At 39.8% G+C, this 22,321-nt stretch overlaps 1 protein-coding gene across 1 annotated transcript in view; it reads right to left on the reverse strand.

Moving 5' to 3' along the window:
* Positions 1–22,321, reverse strand: part of LOC119657371 (adhesive plaque matrix protein) — a 226,237-nt gene that overhangs the window by 16,725 nt on the left and 187,191 nt on the right. Inside the window, exon 4 of the mRNA XM_038064254.1 lies at positions 823–1,043. Within this exon, the coding sequence (XP_037920182.1) occupies positions 823–1,043 (221 nt within the window). The remainder of the gene's footprint in view (positions 1–822; positions 1,044–22,321) is intronic.

Genomic DNA, 22,321 nt, shown 5'->3' on the forward strand with positions numbered 1-22,321 from the left:
CATTACTAACAAAGTTAAAGTAGCTCAAAGTTGACTTTACCGTGTAAATTTACTGCAACTAAATATCAATATCACACTGAAGTGAGTAGACTGACATGCTAAATTCATATACATAACGGGCTACGTACAAATGGGACAGTTCTGCACTCATACCTGAAGCGCCCAGCTTCCGGTTTCCCGACTTGTTATCGTTTGAGTATGTCATTCTTAAGTTAGTCTTAAGTCTTAAGGAAGCAATATTTTTAAGACATCTAGACCCGAAAGCAGTTGCAGCATTTCAAAGGAAAAAAGCACTCACAGTCGCTCCTTCATCACCTGCTTGATTATTGGCGATTATTATGTAAGACAAAATTTAGAAGGACCCTTAACGGCGAATAAAGTAATTTTAATTTTAATTCCTAGTAACTGTAGTTATTCATCAATTTTGAGCACACTCTAACGAATTCAGCCACATCCCTGTATTTTTATCTACTGCGTCCCTTTTGCTTGGAGACCTACCAAATATGGACCCTAAGGATTTTACCGCACTGGTAATAGCTTTGCGTGAGTACTCATAGTATGAACTTACCTCTGTACCATTTATGGATCCCTCTCTAAACTGACATTCATGACTCTTAACATTCACTCGATCCATTGTTTGATGAAATACCTCCAAACACCTTTCTGAATGCACCATGGCATTAAAACAGATTTCCGCCGGAGAGCTTAGCACTTAATCGGCAGATTAGCCTTTCATGATTCCGAATGAGCATTTATGCATCAATGAGGATCAATCATCGAATGAACAACAAAGATGGTCTGCACAAGGGGCAGGTAACTCACGTTTTTGCGTCTTTTCGATGCTGAGTGGTCTCGCTCGAGCTGGGACTTGATCTGGGGCCGCTTGCTATAAATCGCTCCCTGAATGGCGATGATGATGCTGTTGTTGAAGCTGGTGATGATGCGGTGGCTGATGATGAAGACGGCGACAAGCAAAAAGTCTGCAATTGATACTCGGCGCCTAGAATGAAGACCACGACCAAGTGCAAGGCAAACGACTTCATCTGTAAATAAATAAACAGGTTGGAGAAAACAGTTAAATTTTGTATGGTAGAGATACACATATCCAATTAGATTTGATGGGTAAAGTGAAATATGAAAGAAATTTCAGGTATGCGGCTCAGCGGTTGATTTTTGTACAAAGTGCATGACGGACTCGGAAGTGGTTGTTATTCATTACTTGTAATTGCTTTCGTTTGATTGCTGCAAGCAATCTGTGATTGTAAGTTTAGATAATGCTTAATCAGTATGAGCTTGAGGTAGTGTTACTGAAAGAAGCAGATACTATTCCATATGTTTCATTATGGAACCTTTGTTATATTTATTATTATATTTTTATTTATTGTGCATTCAACAACTTTTAAATTTGTACGAGTGTCGGGAACTTGCGTACTGCTAGAAGATTTACTGGAGGATCTATGAGAGACTCAGAGATAATATTGTGACGTCCTCAAATGCAAGGCTGATGAGGAGAACAAAAGGAGTTTAGGCAAAACAAATAGATTTGCCAACTTTTATTGTGGGTTTTAAAAAATTCGCTTCCGAATTCTTTCAGTCATGACCGACTGACATGAAATTTGGGATGGGGGTAGAGGGTGGTACAAGAAACAAAAGTTATATGGTGCCGATGATAATGAGTTATGGTCAGAATAATGCAATTATCTGAATTTTGGATATAAAAATCAATAGAAACAAAGTCTGGTTTCCTCATATAAATTGAAAGTTAGTCGAATCCTATGGGAATCTGCTGTATTCAACTCTTATCAATAAATTCTGAAAATTTCGTGGATATAGAGTGCGTAGTTTCAGAGAAGCGAAAAATTAATTTTTTTAAAAAATATCTAAAAAAATAAAAAAGAAATTGAAAAAATACTAAAATACAAAAATGTCGCCTTTTTCTTGTTTAAATATCAAATCAGCAATTTTTGCCACAATTTTTATTTTTTGAGGTATTTTTCAAAAAGGATTTTTTTTGGAAAAATAAAAAAAAAAAAATTGGGTAAATTACATTTTGTTCGAAACTATGCACTCTATATTCACTAAATTTTCAGAATTTATTGCAAGTGGTTAAATGCAGTAGATTCTCAAAGGATTGGACTTATTTTGAATTTATATGGGAAAACTAGGTTTTGTTTTTATTGATTTTTATATCAAAAATGCAGGTAATTGCATTATTTTGATCATTTTAAAGGCCTTTTAAAGCACTTTAAAAGCGCCTTCTGCTTCATATCATTTACATGAAATGCATAGTTTTCGAATTACTTGTGGAGAACCGTTGAACAATTTTTACTAACCATTTTTTGCTCAAAATCGGAAATTTAATCGATTTCTGTGATAATTTGAAAAAAATGGCTCCCCCCTCCGGAGGCGAGGCGCACGTCGTCGCTATCTAACTTTTGTTACTTCTGTCACCCTCTACCTCCACCCCAAATTTCATGTCAATCGGTCTTGACTGAAACAACTCGGTGGTCGCACCCGATTTTCGATTTTAATGACTGGACTAAATGGTTTTATTAGTAACGGCAGAGACAAATTCACCTTAGAATCACGGCCGAAGAAGTGACCCCGATTGTTTTTATGGAGAATGTTAGGAAGTCAGAAATTAAGCTTATTGACAGTGCACTGAATGAAACACAATTACGAAATATTATATTAACTTCACATGAATAGTAAAGAGAATAGGGAACAAAAGAAAGGAGTCTGGCGACGAAATGAGGAAAATTGAAGACAATTTAATGAGTAACATAAAGCAAACGTACAAAAAATGAAACCTCAAATGTGAAAAATCTAGCTAGTGACTACCAATTTGACGCCCGATGAAACGAAGGACGCACAATTATATGCAGGGCCGTAGAAAGGAAATCCGGGCTCGGGGTGAAAATTAAGCGAAAAACAGGGACTAGTGCGGAAATTATATTAGTCTGGGCCAAAAATTATCCGGCCCCCACATGACCCTGTTTTTTTTTATTGAAATGTCTATTCCGGCCCCACGAGCAAACTTTTTTTACCCTCGTTTCGTCAGGCCTGATGTCACCTACAATTATTAGGTCGGCAATTTTTTGGGGTTCAAGAACGGATGCCGCAGGAGTAGTCGAAAAGCATAATTTGCTCTATCCGCAAAGAAAGAGATAACTTGGAATGCAAGTATTACCTACGAATATTCTAACTATTCACATTCTAGAAAATATTACACAACACTAAAAGAACACTAAAGAAGTTTCCCGTTTGGAAAATTGAGTAACATTTTACTGTTAGCCATGTGCCACAAAAATACTGGAAGTCCAATATTTTTGTGAATCGAATATAAATAAATTATATACAAGTAAATCTGTACTGTAATTGTAAAAATAGTTGGCTTTGGAATTATCGTCTCCGTTTCGCGGACTGTCCACAGGGGATTCCAGTTATTCCTTCGCCTTGCCCCCTTTTTACATCGAAAAACATCCAGTAATTTTTAAACTTTTCCTTCAGAATAGCATGATTATGATTTTTAAATCCTCTACTGTCTACCAGAATCCACAATCAATCTCAGAAATGTTAATTATTTCATCTTATTTTCTTTTGTTATTGTTGTCATGCTTTTGCCGGCAGGAAGGGCAACAAGATGGAAGGATGGAAGGAATAACGGATCTCGCTAGCGGCTACATGAACAAGGAACGGTTGAATTACCAAGATAGACAGTTGAGGTAGGAAGAAGAAAATAAATGTCCGAGGATGTTATTTTAATTTTCTTCCGTGAAGAGCAAGGGTGATATGAGCCGGTAACTTTTCTCTCATTTTCCACGTTCACGAAAATGAATATGGTAGTTCGTTAATTTTTAATAATTTTGTCGAACTAGAAGAAAACATCATTGTGTCCTCTCCTCTGCCCGGGAGGGCTTTTGGATATCTATTAAAAGTTTCGTAAAAACGGGAAATTTGGAAGATAGGCCGTTTTGTGGAAGGCAATAGCTTGAGTGTATATTTGTCCCACTTCGATAGTGCTATTTAGCCTTAGATTGCAGTAAAGTGGTGCAAAAGACACAACTTTGACCTATTATAACTTTGGTAGTAGTATTGTAATTTGGTAATTGCATGCCCTATATTATAGCTTTCTTTATTACAATGGTGATTTTAGGATCAACCTAAGGGGGGTTTCTAGTCATTTTCTAAAAAAATGTAGTAATAATAAATATGGTAATATACTATTATCAACTTTATTTAAACAGACATCGGTAAGGAGGGTATTTTAAACTCTGGCCACCATATAGGGGTAGTTTCGTGATTTTTTTCAGATTTTTCGGTTGAGTAGTCTCTGAAAATGGGTTCGTGAGTATCCTTTATAACTGATGTCGAAACGAACACCGAGTTCAGAAAGTACTAATCGTCTTTCATTCGATATCCCACATAATTACATTCGGTGAAGAAGAAATAAAGCCCCCTTTCGCACGTGTGGAGACCCCTCCCTTAAGTTCAACTTAGAACGATGTTACTCACTGCATGAAAGGGGATTCGCAGTCCCCAACTTTAATAACATAGCGTACATAGCGAGGATATCTATCAGTGATATAAGCAGCGTTTGTTGTGAATAGAATCCGGTTGAATAGACTTCGGTGAATAGGTCATCTAATCTGCATTTTATCCAGCGCAAAAAGTTTATAGACGCAATATCTATTGTAAAAATAGAGGACACAGTAGACCTTGCCTTAGATGGAATGATGGCGTAGGCCAATATATTGCATTGATTTGGGACAAAATCAGAACCTTTTGGCTTCTACTGAAACAGCCCTAGATTGGATATAGATTGCTGAGCAGTTGATGATTATGATACTAGAAAACGTAGGCAACTTCGTATCTTTAGGTATGAAACCGGTTAACAAAGCTAACGAATTTAATCCATTCTACTCGAAGGTAAAACCTTTTATATATTACTAGTGAATGTATTCTATACATTACTAGTTGAATACACAATATTACATCATTCGCGGAAACCCTTTTAAGGGGGCCTTTTCATTTAGAAATTCAAAACAATCTATTCTCTGCATGTTTAGGTTTTAAGGAAGATGCCTGCAACAGGATTTTTCAAAATTCTATTTTTTTCTGAGTAAGAGGTTTTTTATGACTATTTATGAACTAAGCGTGTCTAACCGTAGCAAGTCGAAAGCATTATTTTGTCAAGGATTAGCGATTAATATAGTTATTTGGAAAATGTGCATAAACTTGCACGTGCAGTGTATGATGTTAAAATGAGGTTTTAACTCATTTTTCGGAGTTATTACACTTATTGGTAAATATAGCAAGAAAGTGATTGATACAATTGTAAAATGCCAATCGTGCAATTTATGGAAAGAAAAGAAAAAATCGGATATCCAATTATACAATAATTGATAAGAAGAGCATGAGGATTTTTGCATCAGCCATAAAGAGACATGGAGTCAAGTTTGCTAGATACTTCCGAGAGGGAGATTCAAAAACATTTAAAGGCGTTCTGGGCACAGGTCTATACGATAGTGATCCTGCGGTGATGAAGAAACAGTGCGTTGGCTATGTACAAAAATGGATGGGTTCTAGGTTACAAAAAGCTAAGAGGAATAATACGTTGATATCCTGAATCCCTTGATGATATGAAGAACAATGTATGGGCTATTTATTTCCATAAAGATTCTACTGATGAAAATCCGCAGCACCAGTATTGCCAAAGTGGTGAATCACCCTGGTGTAAATGACAAAAGGAAGCTACTGGGGATACTCTACACGACCTTTTTTACGAAAATTTAGCATGTGAGTGAAAGAGATTTGTCAGAAAACTTGCTGACAAAATATTTGAATTCAGAAACGTAAAAAATTGAAGTAAGTAGTACTTTGGCGGCCTCAACTTTTTTCAATTTTTTAGGTTTTTAAGGTTTTGTGTAAAACAAAACCTGATTAAAATCGATTTACTGTCGGTGTGTCTATTTGTCAGTCTGTCCGTCTGTTACATGCATTTTTCTCGAAGACGGTTATGGCGATTGACACCAAATTTGGTGAAAAGCTGGGAACGGTGAACGTTCACGCATACAATGTCTTAGTTTTGTTGAAAAGGAGAAGGAACCTACGCAACCGAAAAATGAGAAAGAATCAAGAGGCTACCACTTTGTGGTTTCCAGGCTCCAAAATACCCTCCATGCTGATATATGTTCAAATAAAGTTAATAATAGTATATATTATTATCATTTTTAGTAATTGGCTGCGAAATCTCCCTTAAGTTTATCCTAGCACCACGAAATTTTACAGCCAGGTTGTAACATAGAGCATGATCTTACCAAATTTGGTGGAAATCGCACTTTTCCTAACAAAGTTATACTAGGTCAAAGTTGTCGCTTCTTTGCAAATTCAAAACTTTGAATGCCAAAATCAAACTGGGCTTTCTCATGTAATATATCCATATATTACGTGCTACGTGCTAACATAATGGGAAAAATGCACACTCAAATGTTTTTATAAAAGAAATACACAAAACCTTTCAAACCTGAAGCGTCCGTTCTAAGAAAAATCATGGGGCGAAGCCTGATGGAAATTGATGTTTAATAGAATATTAACCCTTCCTTAAATGTATGGAATAGCCAGCAATGGAGTTACAGACCTTCCTTAATGCTTAATTTATCCAATGTCGCTTCTTTCTTTTAGTCAAGACTACTAAGGTTATTAGGCCCGTACACCGTCGTTGCCCCCTGGTGTAGATTCTGTCGGGACAGTTGACCCCATATAGCAACACAGAGAGAACGTCGGCTCGGAACAACATCTGGTAAGGGGATCATTCCGGGTGGCGAATCCGGGGAATCGAATTTCTTTTTTGAGGTCAATTGTATCTAGATATAGTGTCGAATATATGGGCAAAGTGATTTTTTGATATTCGGAGAAGTTCGGAAATTATAGTGTTAAACACGTGATAAGTCACATGCCAGATTTATGTCGATCGCCGTAATAAAGCTCGTATTTATCGGTCTGAATAACGTTCAAATGACTTCGCTAAAAGGAAAAGAATTGAACCCAAGGCTGTACATGTGTTTCCTGATGAAACCTAAGGTTTATGGACTAGATATAGCAGATTAATGGTCAGTTAAGGTTTTATGGCTAAAAATCGCATTATACTTTGTAAATGCGTTTTTCTCGAAACTACATATTGAAAATCGGCGGCCACCATAGCCCAAAATCTATCAACGAAATTCTTTGAAATTTTCACGACTTATTCAGAACATATTTCTACGGTTTGCAAACTAGGATAATTGCGATCCATTCAGTAGTTTTTTTTATTTATTGTAGAAACCGTGAAAAACACCAAAATCACAAAAACACGGCACAATTTAGCTTTTAATATTTTTTAATAATCCTAGTTTGCGGACTGGAGTTAAGTCTGTACGTTAAAATGCCGTTTACTCTTTTTCTTTAAGATGGTCGCAGCGCCCTCTAGCGTGGCAGCAGAAAAAACACCTTTCTTTGGAGGTGGGTGTATAAATTGCTCTGTGTTTCAATAACGAACTGTGCGATTGGGCTGGAAAAAATTACTACGCATACTCAAGATATTAATAAGTCTATGATCAAAAATTCGTATTTGTATCTTTCTCCAGTTCTTCACAAAAAAATTTCCAAAAAAAGCCAAAAAAAAACTGCCATCACACGGGATGACCAAAATCACATACCTTTTCCTTCCTGAAAGTGATACTTATTTCTGGCATATTTTTGTGTAAACATAGTTTAAATTGTATTATGGGGGAACTTGAAATACATTGACATATTCGATTCACTGGTCTTAATACGCTCTGCTTATCCTTTTGCGTAAATAAAGGACTTGAACATTTCATCATCATCATCAACGGCGCAACAACCGGTATCCGGTCTAGGCCTGCCTTAATAAGGAACTCCAGACATCCCGGTTTTGCGCCGAGGTCCACCAATTCGATATCCCTAAAAGCTCTCTGGCGTCCTGGCCCACGCCATCGCTCCATCTTAGGCAGGGTCTGCCTCGTCTTCTTTTCCTACCATAGATATTGCCCTTATAGACTTTCCGGGTGGGATCATCTTCATCCATACGGATTAAGTGACCCGCCCACCGTAACCTATTGAGTCGGATTTTATCCACAACCGGACGGTCATGGTATCGCTCATAGATTTCGTCATTGTGTAGGTTACGGAATCGTCCATCCTCATGTAGGGGGCCAAAAATTCTTCGGAGGATTCTTCTCTCGAACGCGGCCAAGAGTTCGCAATTTTTCTTGCTAAGAACCCAAGTTTCCGAGGAATACATGAGGACTGGCAAGATCATAGTCTTGTACAGTAAGAGCTTTGACCCTATGGTGAGACGTTTCGAGCGGAACAGTCTTTGTAAGCTGAAGTAGGCTCTGTTGGCTGACAACAACCGTGCGCGGATTTCATCATCGTAGTTGTTATCGGTTGTGATTTTCGACCCTAGATAGGAGAAATTCTCAACGGTCTCAAAGTTGTATTCCCCTATCCTTATTCTTGTTCGTGCTTGTGTTTGACCAGTGCGGTTTGATGTTGTTGGTTGATTCGTCTTCGGTGCTGACGTTGCCACCATGTATTTTGTCTTGCCTTCGTTGATGTGCAGCCCAAGATCTCGCGCCGCCTGCTCGATCTGGATGAAGGCAGTTTGAACGTCTCGGGTGGTTCTTCCCATGATGTCGATATCGTCAGCATAGGCCAGTAGTTGGGTGGACTTGAAGAGGATCGTACCTCTTGCATTCACCTCAGCATCACGGATCACTTTCTCGAGGGCCAGGTTAAAGAGGACGCATGATAGCGCATCCCCTTGTCGTAGACCGTTGTTGATGTCGAATGGTCTTGAGAGTGATCCTGCTGCTTTTATCTGGCCTCGCAATTGATCAGGATCAGCCTATTCAGTCTTATCAATTTCGTTGGAATACCGAATTCTCTCATGGCCGTGTAGGGTTTTACCCTGGCTATGCTGTCATAAGTGGCTTTAAAGTCGATGGAAAAATTGTGCAACTGATGTCCATATCTCAACAGTTTTTCCATCGCTTGCCGCAGAGAGAAAATCTGATCTGTTGCTGATTTGCCTGGAGTGAAGACTCTTTGGTATGGGCCAATGATTTTCTGGGCATATGGGGCTATCCGGCCTAGCAAGATAGCGGAGAATATCTTATAGATGGTACCCAGCAACGTGATACCTCTATAATTGCTGCACTGTGTGATATCTCCCTTTTTATGTATGAGACAGATTATGCATCGCTGCCAATCGTCAGGCATTGATTCGCTGTCCCATACCTTGAGCACAAGTTGATGAACCACTTGGTGTAACTGGTCGCCTCCATATTTAACCAATTCGGCTGTAATTCCATCGGCTGAATCATCGATGAATTGCACGGACTGTTTCTCCTAAACTTGGTGGTGGCAGTATTTGTCCGTCGTCTTCAGTTGGCGGGACCTCCAACTCGCTGATGTTCTGGTTGTTCAGTAGCTCATCAAAGTACTCAACCCACCGCTCTAATATGCCCATTCTGTCGGAAATCAGATTTCCCTCTTTGTCTCGGTAGGATGAGCATCGAGGTGTATAAGGCTTCATCCTGCTGATTTGTTGGTAAAACTTGCGCGCCTGGTGCGGTTGCTCCCTGTACTTTTCTAGTTCACAGACTCGTTGGTTCTCCCAGGCTTCCTTTTTCCGTCTGTGAAGTCGCTTCTCCGCTCGACGGAGTTCGTGATAAGTCTCTGCGCGTGCCCGCGTTCTTTGAGAATGCAACATTACTCGGTATGCGGCATTCTTCCGTTCCGTTGCTAGCTTACATTCATCGTCAAACCAGCCGTTCCGACTCCTTTTGCGGCTGGGGCCAAGTATATTTGTGGCCGTATCCATGATAACGTTCTTCAGGTGGTTGTGAAGATCATTAGTTGATGCTTCATCTCCAGGTCCTCTATTGACTGCGGTTATTGCGGCGTCCATTTCCCTCTTATAGGTGTCGCGGAGGGTTGTGTTGTGGATGGCTTCAGTGTTCACTCTCACCTGATTGTCAGAGGGGATTCTAGGTGGTATTGTTATTCGAGCTCGGAGCACCATGCCAATGAGATAGTGATCCGAGTCTATATTGGCCCCCCTATATGTTCTGACATTCATCAAGGCTGAGAGGTGGCGGCGTTCGATCAACACGTGGTCAATTTGGTTGAAAGTGGTCCCGTCTGGAGAGGCCCACGTATGTTTGTGGACCGCTTTCCGCGCGAACCAGGTACTTCCAACAACCATTTGGTGTGACCCTGCTAATTGAATAGTCCGCAGTCCGTTATCATTCGTTTTTTCGTGTAAGCTATGGGAGCCAACGTATCGCCTGAATACGGGCTCCTTCCCTACTTGGCTGTTAAAATCCCCAAGTATGATTTTGATATCATATCTGGGACAGGCTTCGAGGGTTCTTTCTACTGCCTCGTAGAAGGTATCCTTCTCCGACTCTGCAGTCTCCTCTGTAGGGGCGTGAACGTTTATGAGGCTTATATTTCTAAACTTGCCTCGGAAGCGCAGAGTGCATAGCCGTTCGCTTATACTTTCAAAGCCGATAACAGCAGGTTTCATTTTTTGGCTGACTAAGAAACCTACTCCGAGCACATGGTTTACTGGATGGCCGCTATAATATATGGTGTAGTGGCTCTTCTCCAGGAGACCGGTCCCTGTCCATCGCATCTCTTGCAACGCTGTTATATCAGCCCTATATTGGGACAGGGTATCGGCTAGCTGCTTATCAGCTTCATCTCTGTACAGGGAGCGCACGTTCCATGAGAAAATGCGCAAATCGTTGTTCCTTTGTCGTTGCCGGGTCCGTCGTTTTAAAATCCGTCCTATCCGAGGCTCCTGTTGTGGCTTCGTAACAGGTTGTTTTCCGTGTAGGGTTGTCAGCCCTTGAACATTTGGGGGTAGCTAAATGAGTGCCTCTAGTTGATTATTGCTAACCATGAGGAAGGAACTGTAATGCATTTTGGAAAAAAATGTGACTATTGTCTCTTTAGGTTCAGCGAAGTGCTCGTTGGGACACCCTAACATGTCATTAGACTAGCTAACACGGAATAGTATTTGAGGTCGTTTTTTTACGTGGTATTTATTTTTATTTCCGGCTCAACAGATCTTGTTACAGGATGGCCTTTGAAACGCAAATACCAACCGGCCAACGCCTACTTTTTTAACTGAAAATAATGTTGGAAATTTGGCTTTTAGTAACCATTTGAAACTCCTCTTAATTCGAGACCTGCTGCGAAATAGGAAGAAAGAAAGGGCCCTGACATTAGAAAGGGATTCTATCGAGAATATTCAAATCAAAATTTTTGGTGGATAAGTTCCAATGAGGTTATGCTTGGAAAATAACCAGGAATTAAGATTTTTATATATTATATCACTGATGGTTGAAAACAATCCTTCTTATGAAGATATCCTGTTCATATTAGAGATACAAAAGAATGTAAAGATTTTGAGTAACATTACCTAGTTAATCACCACCAGTGTAAAAGATGATTAATGTAAGTTATTTTTACGAGATTAGTATAATTTAACAAAATTTTGTGGACCTAGTTTAGTTGATTAAAGTTAATGAAAGTGACATTTTTTTTTGTTCATACTCATGTTAATTTGATATATATGTGTATGGTTGCCATAAACCAGTACCCGAGGATAGCATACCAAATAGGTTTAAGTGGTTTTTAGCAACGACTTGCAGCCCTCCTCTCCAAAAGATTTGCAAGGTGAAACCTCCATCTTTTCTCAACTGTTCTGCACTATACTCTACTCTCTATTCTAAGGTCCTCTCCTTTTGATCCTAAGGAACCATTGTCAAGGGACCTATTAAGGCAGTTATATCTGGTTATAAAGAGACCACCTCAATTAAACAGTGGTAAAAACATTAAATTTTTTTCAGAACTGCTCAAGATTGGCGAGTTTTATTTTTCTGTAGATGCATTTGACGCGAATGTCCGTACACTAGTCTCGGTGATTGATATTCAGTAAAGTTAGGAAAGAAACAGAGTTGGTGTCGAGTCAGTAAAATCTTTCATTTTTGTTCTTGGTTCTGTGCAGATTCTCATAATTCTTCTGCTTTTGCTGCAGCGTTTGTCCCGTTTAGAAGCGGGATCGGCTATGAAGATTTTCATGATCGTTTACATATTTAAAAGAAGGAGGTTTTTAAAGAATTGGCAATTTATTTTATAAAAAATTGGTTCAGTTGTGAATGTCCTCCCTTAAAATCTTTAGCCTTTCTTTATAAAATAATCATCTGACAACCTTAATTCTATTGCATGGTATAGTCTCCAATAAAGTTGTCGTTTTTTAAGACTTCGTTGAAAGCAAAACATTATTAAAATCGACTCTCTGTCTGTCTGTCCGTCTGTCTGTTACAAACACTTTCCTCAGAAATAGGTGCAATTATTGTAATGAAATTTGGTAGAAAAGTTGGAGCCGTGAACCCCCACAGATGTAGTGAATTACATTGTATCAGGTTGAGTATACACCTAAAAGAGGGGTGAAATTTATTTTTTCACCGAATATAGTCATGTGTATTATTAAATGAAGGGTATCGATTAATACTTTTTAAGGCAAGAGTTAGTTTTGACACTAGTTAAAAAGGGGGGAGTGCGCATGTCCGAAAGCATTAATTATTTAAAGGAGCCGTTTTCAGATACTACCGAATAGAAAATCTGAAAAAAAATATAGTAGTCCACCTGCATAGTATCTAGTCTTCAAAATACTCTTAGTTGCGATATCTGTCAAAATAAAGCTAACAATATTATATAATTATATAAAATTTACTGCGAATCTTCCTTATGTTCATCGCAGATCTGTAATATAGCTCCATAATATGAGGTATCATACCGGAAAGTTTGGTGAAAATTCTACTATTATTAACAAAGTTATAGTGGGTTAAAATTGCATCTTTCCGGTCAAATTATTATTATCTAAGAGATGTCAGTAACACAACGAATTGAATATCGAGTAGATTAGATACTACGAGCTATATAGAAATGAAATCACGGTGTACCCAAACATCCTTATATAAAAAATCAACAAAACCCTTCGTATCTGAAGCACCAGGTTTCCGGTTTCCGATCTCTGAATAAGTGTATCATTTTCGCTTTCTGATCTACGCAGGGACCTTTCCCTTACGCCGGCACAGTTCCTCGCTCGGAATTGTGTCGGGCCAGAGTACCTCGACGACGCGACTCAGACACGAGTTGAAACCATGAAGCTTCTTTGGCAACTGATATTAGAAAATTAAAATAATACAGTCTTTCAAGTGCAACTAATTTAAAACGCTAATGAAGACATTTTCAACTTTCTTAACTCCTAAGTGTTGGCTATATGAGCATATAATTTTCGGCCGAGCAATGTTTACCTTCGTGGAAACTTTCAGGTCATTTAACAACATTACACCAGATATTTAAATAATAAGCGTTCATGCTCAGACGGTAATGAAACCGCAAGTGAATTCTGAATGAATTGCTGAATAGAGCAATTGCTTTAATATAGGCAAAATATGGAAAAGTTAGGAAAATCCATAAAAACAATGATTATTTCCGTGAAAATTAAATATTCAAAAATGATAAAATTTTGTAATTTCCGAAATTTTTGTTCGACTCAAGCGCACACAGGTGTGACTTCTCATCTAGTGTCCATATATACGTATATATATATATATATGAGTATGGCACGTACTCGTATGTACGGATTTTTATGCGCACTTCGTAAGACAATGTTACAATAGAAGCACAGCATGCATTCCATATAGTGCGATCGTTGTAATAAAAGTAATGGAAAACTGCACACTAGAAAGTGACAGTGAGTCTGCTCTACATAAGCAGGTTGAGTTATGAATAGAAATAAAGCCTTTGTGTAAGCCTGCAAGCATGTTTTGCTTCACGGTCTAGGTGTTTTTAGTGGCAACAACAAAAGGTTATATTCATTCATGGAGTGTGTACACTTACGAGTACTTTGCTGACTGACACTTAAAACTTATTTGAATCACATTCTCACTATTCACCTTCAAATAATGTAAAATTGGTAGAAGTTTCTGGGCTGAAGTATTGACAAAACCATTGGTCAAGTATCGATCCCTTCATTGTCAGCCATCTACCTACTTTTATTTTTGCAATTAATTGTGGTGATGCTTGCTGACAAAGGGTAGTATAGGGCCCAGGGTGAAACGTGGATTGGTACTCCCGATGGAGCATAAAACCTGGGAAATGCCTGCTGAACCAACACCAACAGCTCTACTACCAAACCCTATTTCCACCTCCAAAAGCTGCAAACGGAGAAGGACGAAGGTGAGTCTCCCGCACCTAAAAACGGGACAAATTGTATCAACTGGTCCTCCAGGTTGGGGGTTGGGTAGGGACAACTCTACACGGAAAACAACTTGTTACGAAGCCACTACAGGAGCCTCGGACTGGACGGATCACACAACGACGAACCCGGCAACGACAACGGAATAACGATTTGCGCATTTTCTCATGGAATGCACACTCCCTGTATAGAGATGAAGCTGCTGAGCAGCTAGCCGATTCCCTGTCCCAATATAGGGTTAATGTAACAGCGTTACAGGAGATGCGTTGGACAGAGACCGATTTCCTGGAGAAGACCCGCTACACCATATCTTATAGCGGCCATCCAGTAAACCATGTGCTCGGAGTATGTTTCTTAGTCAAACAAAACATGAAACCTGCTGTTATCGGCTTTGAAAACATAAGCGAACGGCTATGCACTCTGCGCTTGCGAGGCAAGTTTAGAAATATAAGCCTCATAAACGTTCACGCCCCTACAGAGGAGACTGCAGAGTCGTAGAAGGATACCATCTACGAGGCAGTACAACGAACCCTCGAAGCCTGTCCCAGATGACTTTGAATGTAAGCTAGTAATGGAGCGGAAGAATGTCGCATACTGAGTAATGTTGTATTCTCAAAGCACGCGGGCACGCGCAGAGACTTATCACGAACTCCGTCGAGCGGAGAAGTGACTTTACAGACGGGAAAAAGAAGCCTGGGAGAACCAACAAGTCTGTGAACTAGAAAAGTACAGGGAGCAACCGTACCATCCGCGCACCTTGATGTTCATCCTGCCGAGAGAAAGAGGGAAATTTGATTTCCGACAGAATGGGCATATTGGATGGATGGGTTGAATACTTTGATGAGCTCCTGAACAACCAGAACATCGGCGAGTTGGAAGTCCCGCCAACTTAAAACGACGGTCAAATACTGCCACCACCAAATATAGGAGAAGCAGTCCGTGCAATTCATCGGTTAAAAAATCATAAGTCGCCAGGAGCCGATGGAATTACAGACGAACGGATTAAATATGGAGGTGGCCAACTACACCAAATGGTTCATCAACTAATGCTCAAAGTGTGGGACAGCGAATCAATGCCTGACTATCGGCAAAGAGGCATTATCTGTCTCATATATAAAAAGGGAGATATCACACAGTGCAGCAATTATAGAAGTATCCCGTTGCTGAGTACCATCTATAAGATATTCTCCGCTGTCTTGCTAGGTCCATGCGCCAAGAACATCATTGGCCCATACCAAAGAGGCTTCACTCCAGGCAAATCAGCAACAGATCAGACTTACTCTCTGCGGCAAGCCATGGAAAAACTGTTAGAATATGGACGCCAGTTGCACCATCTATTCATCGACTTTAAAGCCGCCTATGATAACATAGCCATGGTAAAACTGTACACGCCATGAGAGAAGTCGGTATCCCGACGAAATTAATAAGGCTGACTAGGCTGACCCTGACCAATGTGTGAGGCCAGATAAAAGCAGCAGGATCACTATGAAAACCATTCGACATCAACAACGGTCTACGACAAGGGGATGCCCTATCATGTGTCCTCTTTAACCTGGCTCTCGAGAAGGTGATCCGTGATGCTGAGGTAAATGCAAGAGGTACGATCCTCTTCAAGTCCACCCAACTACTGGTCTATGCTGACGATGTCGCCATAACGGGAAGAACGACCCGAGACGAACAACTGCCTTCATCCAGATCGAACAGACAGCGCGAGATCTTGGGCTGCACATCAATGAAGGCAAAACAAAGTACGTCAGCACCGAAAACCAACCAACCAACAACATCAAACCGCACTGGTCAAACAGGAAGAATAAATATAGGAGAATACAACTTTGAGATCGTTGATAATTTCTCCTATCTATGGTCGAAAATCACAACCGATAACAGCTACGATGATGAAATCCGCACACGGTTGTTGTCAGCCAACAGAGCCTATTTCAGCTTCCAAAAACTGTTTCGCTCGAAACGTCTCGCCATAGGGTCAAAGCTCTTACTGTACAATGATCTTGCCAGTCGTTATGTATTCCTCGGAAACTTGGGTTCTTAGCAAGAAGAATTGCGAACTCTTGGCCGCGTTCGAGAGAAGAATCCTCCGAAGAATTTTTGGCCCACTACATGAGGATGGACCAACCCGTATCCTACATAACGACGAAATCTATGAGCGATATCATGACCGTCAGGTTATGGATAACATCCGGCTTAATAGGTTACGGTGGGCGGGTCACTTAATCCGTATGGATAAGGATGATCCAACCCGGAAAGTCTATAAGGGCAATATCTACGGCAGAAAAAGAAGACGAGGAAGACCCTGCCTAAGATGGAGCGATGGCGTAGGTCAGGACGCCAGAGAGCTTTTAGGGATATCGAATTGGTGGACCTCAGCCCAAAATCGGGATGTCTGGAGTTCTTTATTAAGGCAGGCCTAGACCGGATACCGGTTGTTGCGCCGTTGATGATGATGAATCTCACGCGTAGCAGCATGTGTTATTGCAAAAATGGTTCTATTGCCCTCTGTATGAAGGAGTAAGAATGAATCCACGTGTAATTAATAGAAAATATCGAAGAACGGCAGGATAGGAGTCAAAGTACTGGCAATAACAAATCAGCTTAACATCATTTTCGCTGAAATATCCGGAAAGACTGGTTAAGCGTCACATTCGTGAGAAGGTGCTAAGGTCGCATCCACTAAATAAAAACCAACATGCTTATCAGCGTGGAAAGTCCAGTGAGTCTGGTTTTTCATGGACGTTTAGTGGGGGTGCTCTGTACGTCTTTCCAAAAGCTCTATTATGCTGCGAGAGAACGTGGTGTTGATGAAACTTTAATTAAGTGGGTCTATGCTATCCTAAGGAAGAGATGCTGTGTGCTGATGGGGATGTTGATCGTTACCTAACAACGGCAGCGATGAAAGGTGGATTTGAAAGAGGTGTACTATCGCTACTTCTGCTGGAGTATGTTGACCAAGTTACTACTATTCGAACTGGAAAATCTGCCAATACATACAAGCTTATACGGATGACGTGGTTTTGCTAGTTTCTGGCCGAGAGCTCGGAACGGTGTGTAGAAACATACAACGTGCCGTTGATTTGGTTGACAGTTGATGCCTCAGGCAAGGAGTTTGAGTAAATCTAAATAACAGCACAATACTATTATTTACAAAAAGAAGGAAACTGAATTTTTCTGACTTTCAAGTCTCCGAAGAAGTGAAATATCTGGGAATTATTCTAGACAAGGAGCTGAACTGTGAAGAACTGAAGAACTCTGTGTCTTCGTATTAATATAGACTAATTCGATTAAATCTGAGGGGAAATCATGAACGTAGGGCACAAACCATTGCAAGAGTTATTGGAAGAACTGCACCCTTCTGATTTTTAAATCCCCATACGTCTATTTGGTAGATGTGAAATGAAGAGAAAACTGATGTCTTCTACACCGATAGCTTAAAAACGATACAGGTTTCTGGAGCAGAAGTCTATCTGTCGATTTCGATGGTAAACGACCAAAAGACAGACCGAAACAACAGTGGCTTGATACGCTGGATGGGGATTTAAAAGCCTCGACATTGCATCCAGATCAGGCATTTGATGGGGCTAAATCACGATCACGACGAGCAGATCTCGCTTGTAAAAGGGACAAAGGCTGAAGAAAAAGAAGAGTCTATATCTTGAATAAAAATGAGAAGTGGGCTTTTCTTTTGGGACAATATGCAACGGTTTTCAGGCTGAAGTTTATGCGATTCTAAGGGCGGCAACTTGGATGGTTGACGAGCAGTTGAAGGACAGGCGCATCGTAATCTGTTGTGATAGCCAAGCTGCATTGAGGGCGTTGTCAGTAGCATTGGTCAATGCTGCCATCCTAAACTGGGAACAAGCTTCTGAGAATGATAGGTAGCAGAGCCCTATCGGGCATTTTTGGTGCTGATATGCTACAAATGCATCATATCCTAAGGAAAATCTTGCGATACATAAATCAATCCAGGATATTCCGTTAGACGGGGGAGTCGGATACAATGGACCACCACGGTCTGCGTGCCCAGAAGGTTTGCCTTTCCTCCACCTCAAAGACACAAAGTAGCGATAATGGTGGGGCAATTTGCAGAGGGGTCATTAGATCACCTTGTTCGGAGATAGATTTCTTGATAACACGGCAAAATTCACTACCACTTGATACAATTCCTGTCAGGGCAAGATTAGATGTACTGAATATGGTCCAAACAGGACCAGTAACCCAGAGCATGTCATATACTACTGCCTGCGATATTGCCTACAGGGAAGGAACTTGAAAGACTCTCTGAAAGTCAGCCAAAACCTGCAGACAATTTTTGGGGAAATGCTAAAATCAGAGGGAAACGGATGTGCACTATACTAGTAAAAAAAAAGAAAAACTTGTAACAATGAAGATACATTCGGACCTAGGCAAGGTGGAGTGGAGAAGGAAGGAGTAAAGGGTGGAAAGCTTGGTCGTTTAAAGCAAAGTCATCTTCGGACGGGTAGACTTGGGGAAATAGATAATTTAGAAAAAAGTCCCCGCAGAGGAAGTAGGGCGAGACAGGATTTCTAAGAGTAGTGAATCGTGAAAATTTCTGATAAGTGAAACTGGACAGTAACAACGGAAGTAGCCACAGGATATAATGAACGGGGCGTAGTTCGCAGGTGAAATACAAACAGTGAGAGACTCATAATGGTGGGCGCAAAAGGAAATAAGAGGAACAACAGGTATATGTTGGTTTGAGGCAATTAAGATTCTTATTCCTGCGGGTTTACCAGATGCCAGGATATCCCGTATATAGTGTAACCACCTCGAAGGTCCGCTTTAAGTATTTTAGAGTTATGCAAGCTTCAGTTATGTAATTGATGATGCATTCTAGATGGAGCAGAAATTCGAAACTCCAAAAGTTTGGTGCTCAGAAATCTAATATTTTGGTAAAATTGTGTAAATTCCTTCCGGAATTTTATGGCTAGAATCTTTAATGAAGATATCGAGGCGCCAAAACCGCGGAAGATTTAACCCTTTTAATCATCATGCGAGTATATGATTTTGAAAGGGGCTAAAATAAGGTTAGTATTGGCGTACTTCGTAAGTTTCGTATAAACAAAAGGAGAAGGCAAACGCTCCAGTTTTCATTCAGAGAAACAGATCTTTTGGGTCATAATAATGCAAGGGAGAAACTCTAATTTTGTGTATCTGCAATTATAATTAAGCCAGAGATGCAGAACCATTAGAAACAATGTACTGTAAGTTGGCAGTCTTTGGATGGAATTGTCCATAGGTATTATTATTATTTTGTTAAGGGAAAGTCGCACCGCGTCCTTGAAGAACTATTGTGCCCCTTTTACTGGTTATAGTGTACCTGTTGATCATAGTATCTCAAGCAGGCCAGTAACCGTTAGGAACTTTAGTATGTTCCCTGTCCATAGGTAACTTTTCTCCGGGAATTGTAGTGAAGGCTGAGTAGAAGCTGTATTGCTACTCTTCAACTCTTTATATTGGTTCTGACACATTAAGAGCGACTGAAATAGAAGAAATAGCGGGCATGCATTAAACTACCAGGGGGGTAGTTGTTACTGAAGTGTTTGTCAAGTTTATTTAACAAATTTTGATGTGGACTTTAATGAAATTAAAGTGCTGCTAAATATCACACTTCCCTCAATGTACTATAAAAGGTTTTGGATTTATAATTTTTTTCTATACCTTGTTTGAATTTAATGACGATTTATAAGGCAAATAATTCGTTAAATAGTTGCAAAACGGAAAGGACAAAGAACTACACTCATTTGGTCAACAACTGACAATGATTACTTCGGAGGAATTAGATTTCTTCCGTTTTACTGGTTACTAAATTTCTACTACTTTTTCAATTTTTATTTATGGTTTTGTGATATTGATTGACAAACCGTCAAGGATAAAACATCAAGGTTTCTTAAGATCTTTCACCTCATATTGTGGTGAGTTGTTAATAATTTTTCTGACTTTTCGGTAAACTTTTTAGTTTTAGAAATATGTCCACCACAATGGGATTGGGTTGCCTCCTAGTTTCAGCAAATATAACAATTATGGAACCACACACCAGAATACCAATTATAGTAGACATTTAATTATAAACTAATCAAACTGTCAGAAAATGATGGTAACATTAATCAAAGTGTCCGAGAGCTGTATTTCACTATGCTAAATAGTTAATCTAATCAAATCAGTTTCAGATTCCATAATGATTTTCATGTTAATTTGCAAATTTAAAACAAGTAGTTAACATTGATTCAGATGTTATTTTAATTTTTATTATGGACTATAATTGTCTTCCATTTTATTGTTTATGCTCATTACAAACTTGTGAGTATTCCAATTCCAAGATCTTGAAATCAATCGGAACCATATATAACTGACGTCCTTCAATTGGACTTTTGATTTTTATGCAATTGTATTTAATTGCGAAATGGTTTGCAAAGTATACACTTATTACCGGTGAACCTGCCAACATATCAACAAATACTGATCTTGTGCAATATTCTAGAATAAGTCAGGTGAATCGGATATGGCGTTTTGAATGAATTGGCGAACGCAGATATGACTTCATATTCATTGATATTCCATTACCTGTACTTAAAAAATTTCCAGTCGAAAGAGTCTCTTGAGTAACGCAGTAAACCAAACCAGCAATTCAGAAATATGGGGCAATTAGAGCAAATATTCATTTCTCGTTTTGTGGGAACATTTGCAAGTCTATAATCAAGAAACTGCTTGAAATATTCGTCCGAATAAACAGAGCGATGTGCATAATATTTGTTAATTATGCTTGTTTTAACGCTTTTTTTAACTTGATTATTCGAATATGCAGTTCACCTCCACGTTATGGGGACAAGGTCCTATTTACAATAAAAGAATACTCTTTGCTATGCGTGTTCCTGAATAGAAGCAAATGAGAAATTAGAAGAGGGAAAATTGAGAGTACACGGTCTCAAGACGAGAAAGTTCATTGGGACACAAAGTTAACGATTCAACGATTTAAACATATGCCGGACACTTTTAAAGTTCATTTTATGTGCTCCCTGGTGGAAAAACAGAAGTTATAATAATAAGTACAGGATTTACAGAAATGATAGAGAAGGCATTAAAGGTATGGATGCCTTAATATGAATTAAAAAAAAACATTAATAATAACAACCTTCTACAAATTCATAACGTCCATTATTAGTGGAAGGGTCAATGCGCACCTCGATACCAACAACATTCTGTCCGAGGAGCAGAAGGGCTGCCGAGTTTAGGTCAAGGGGTTGCAAAGAGCAACTCATTATCGACGCGGTGGTTGTAGGACAAGCAACTAAAGACCAAAGAAATTTCTTTAGTAGCTATATCGATTGTGCCAAGGCTTTTGATAGCGTTCCGCATACCTGGCTAATCGATATCCTACATCTGTATCGCATTGATCCGAAACTAATAAAGTTTTTGGTGACAGTCATGGAAGGGGGGCATATCACCTTATCAGTCCGTACATCGGAGGGTGCAAATACCTCAGAGCCCATCCGTATATGGAGGGGCATCTTCCAGGGGAATTCGTTGAGTCCCCTTTGGTTTTGTATGGCACTGAACCCCCTTTCATGGCTACTGAATAATGCTAGAGGGCATGGTTTTGCAATAAAGTATGGTCTACGTGCTAAGTGCGAACTGACATACTTGATGTACTTAGATGACCTCAAGCTGTATGCTGGTACTGACGACCTTCTTAGAAGTCTGCTGCGAATAATAGACATGTTCAACCGTGATATTCTGATGGAGTTTGGATTAGACAAGTGTCGAACCCAAGGCATCCGCAAAGGTCATCATGAGCCGCATGCCGGACATAGCATTGGTGACCTCCACATTGAAGCTATGACCGAGACAGACTTCTACAAGTACCTAGGAATTCTGCAAGGAACCCATGCTCGAGTTGGTGAACTGAAGGATGCTCTGCTGTCCGAGTTCCTCTGACGGGTAAAGCTGGTG

The sequence above is a fragment of the Hermetia illucens genome, chromosome 5, assembly GCF_905115235.1.
Source record: "Hermetia illucens chromosome 5, iHerIll2.2.curated.20191125, whole genome shotgun sequence".
NCBI lineage: Eukaryota > Metazoa > Arthropoda > Insecta > Diptera > Stratiomyidae > Hermetia > Hermetia illucens.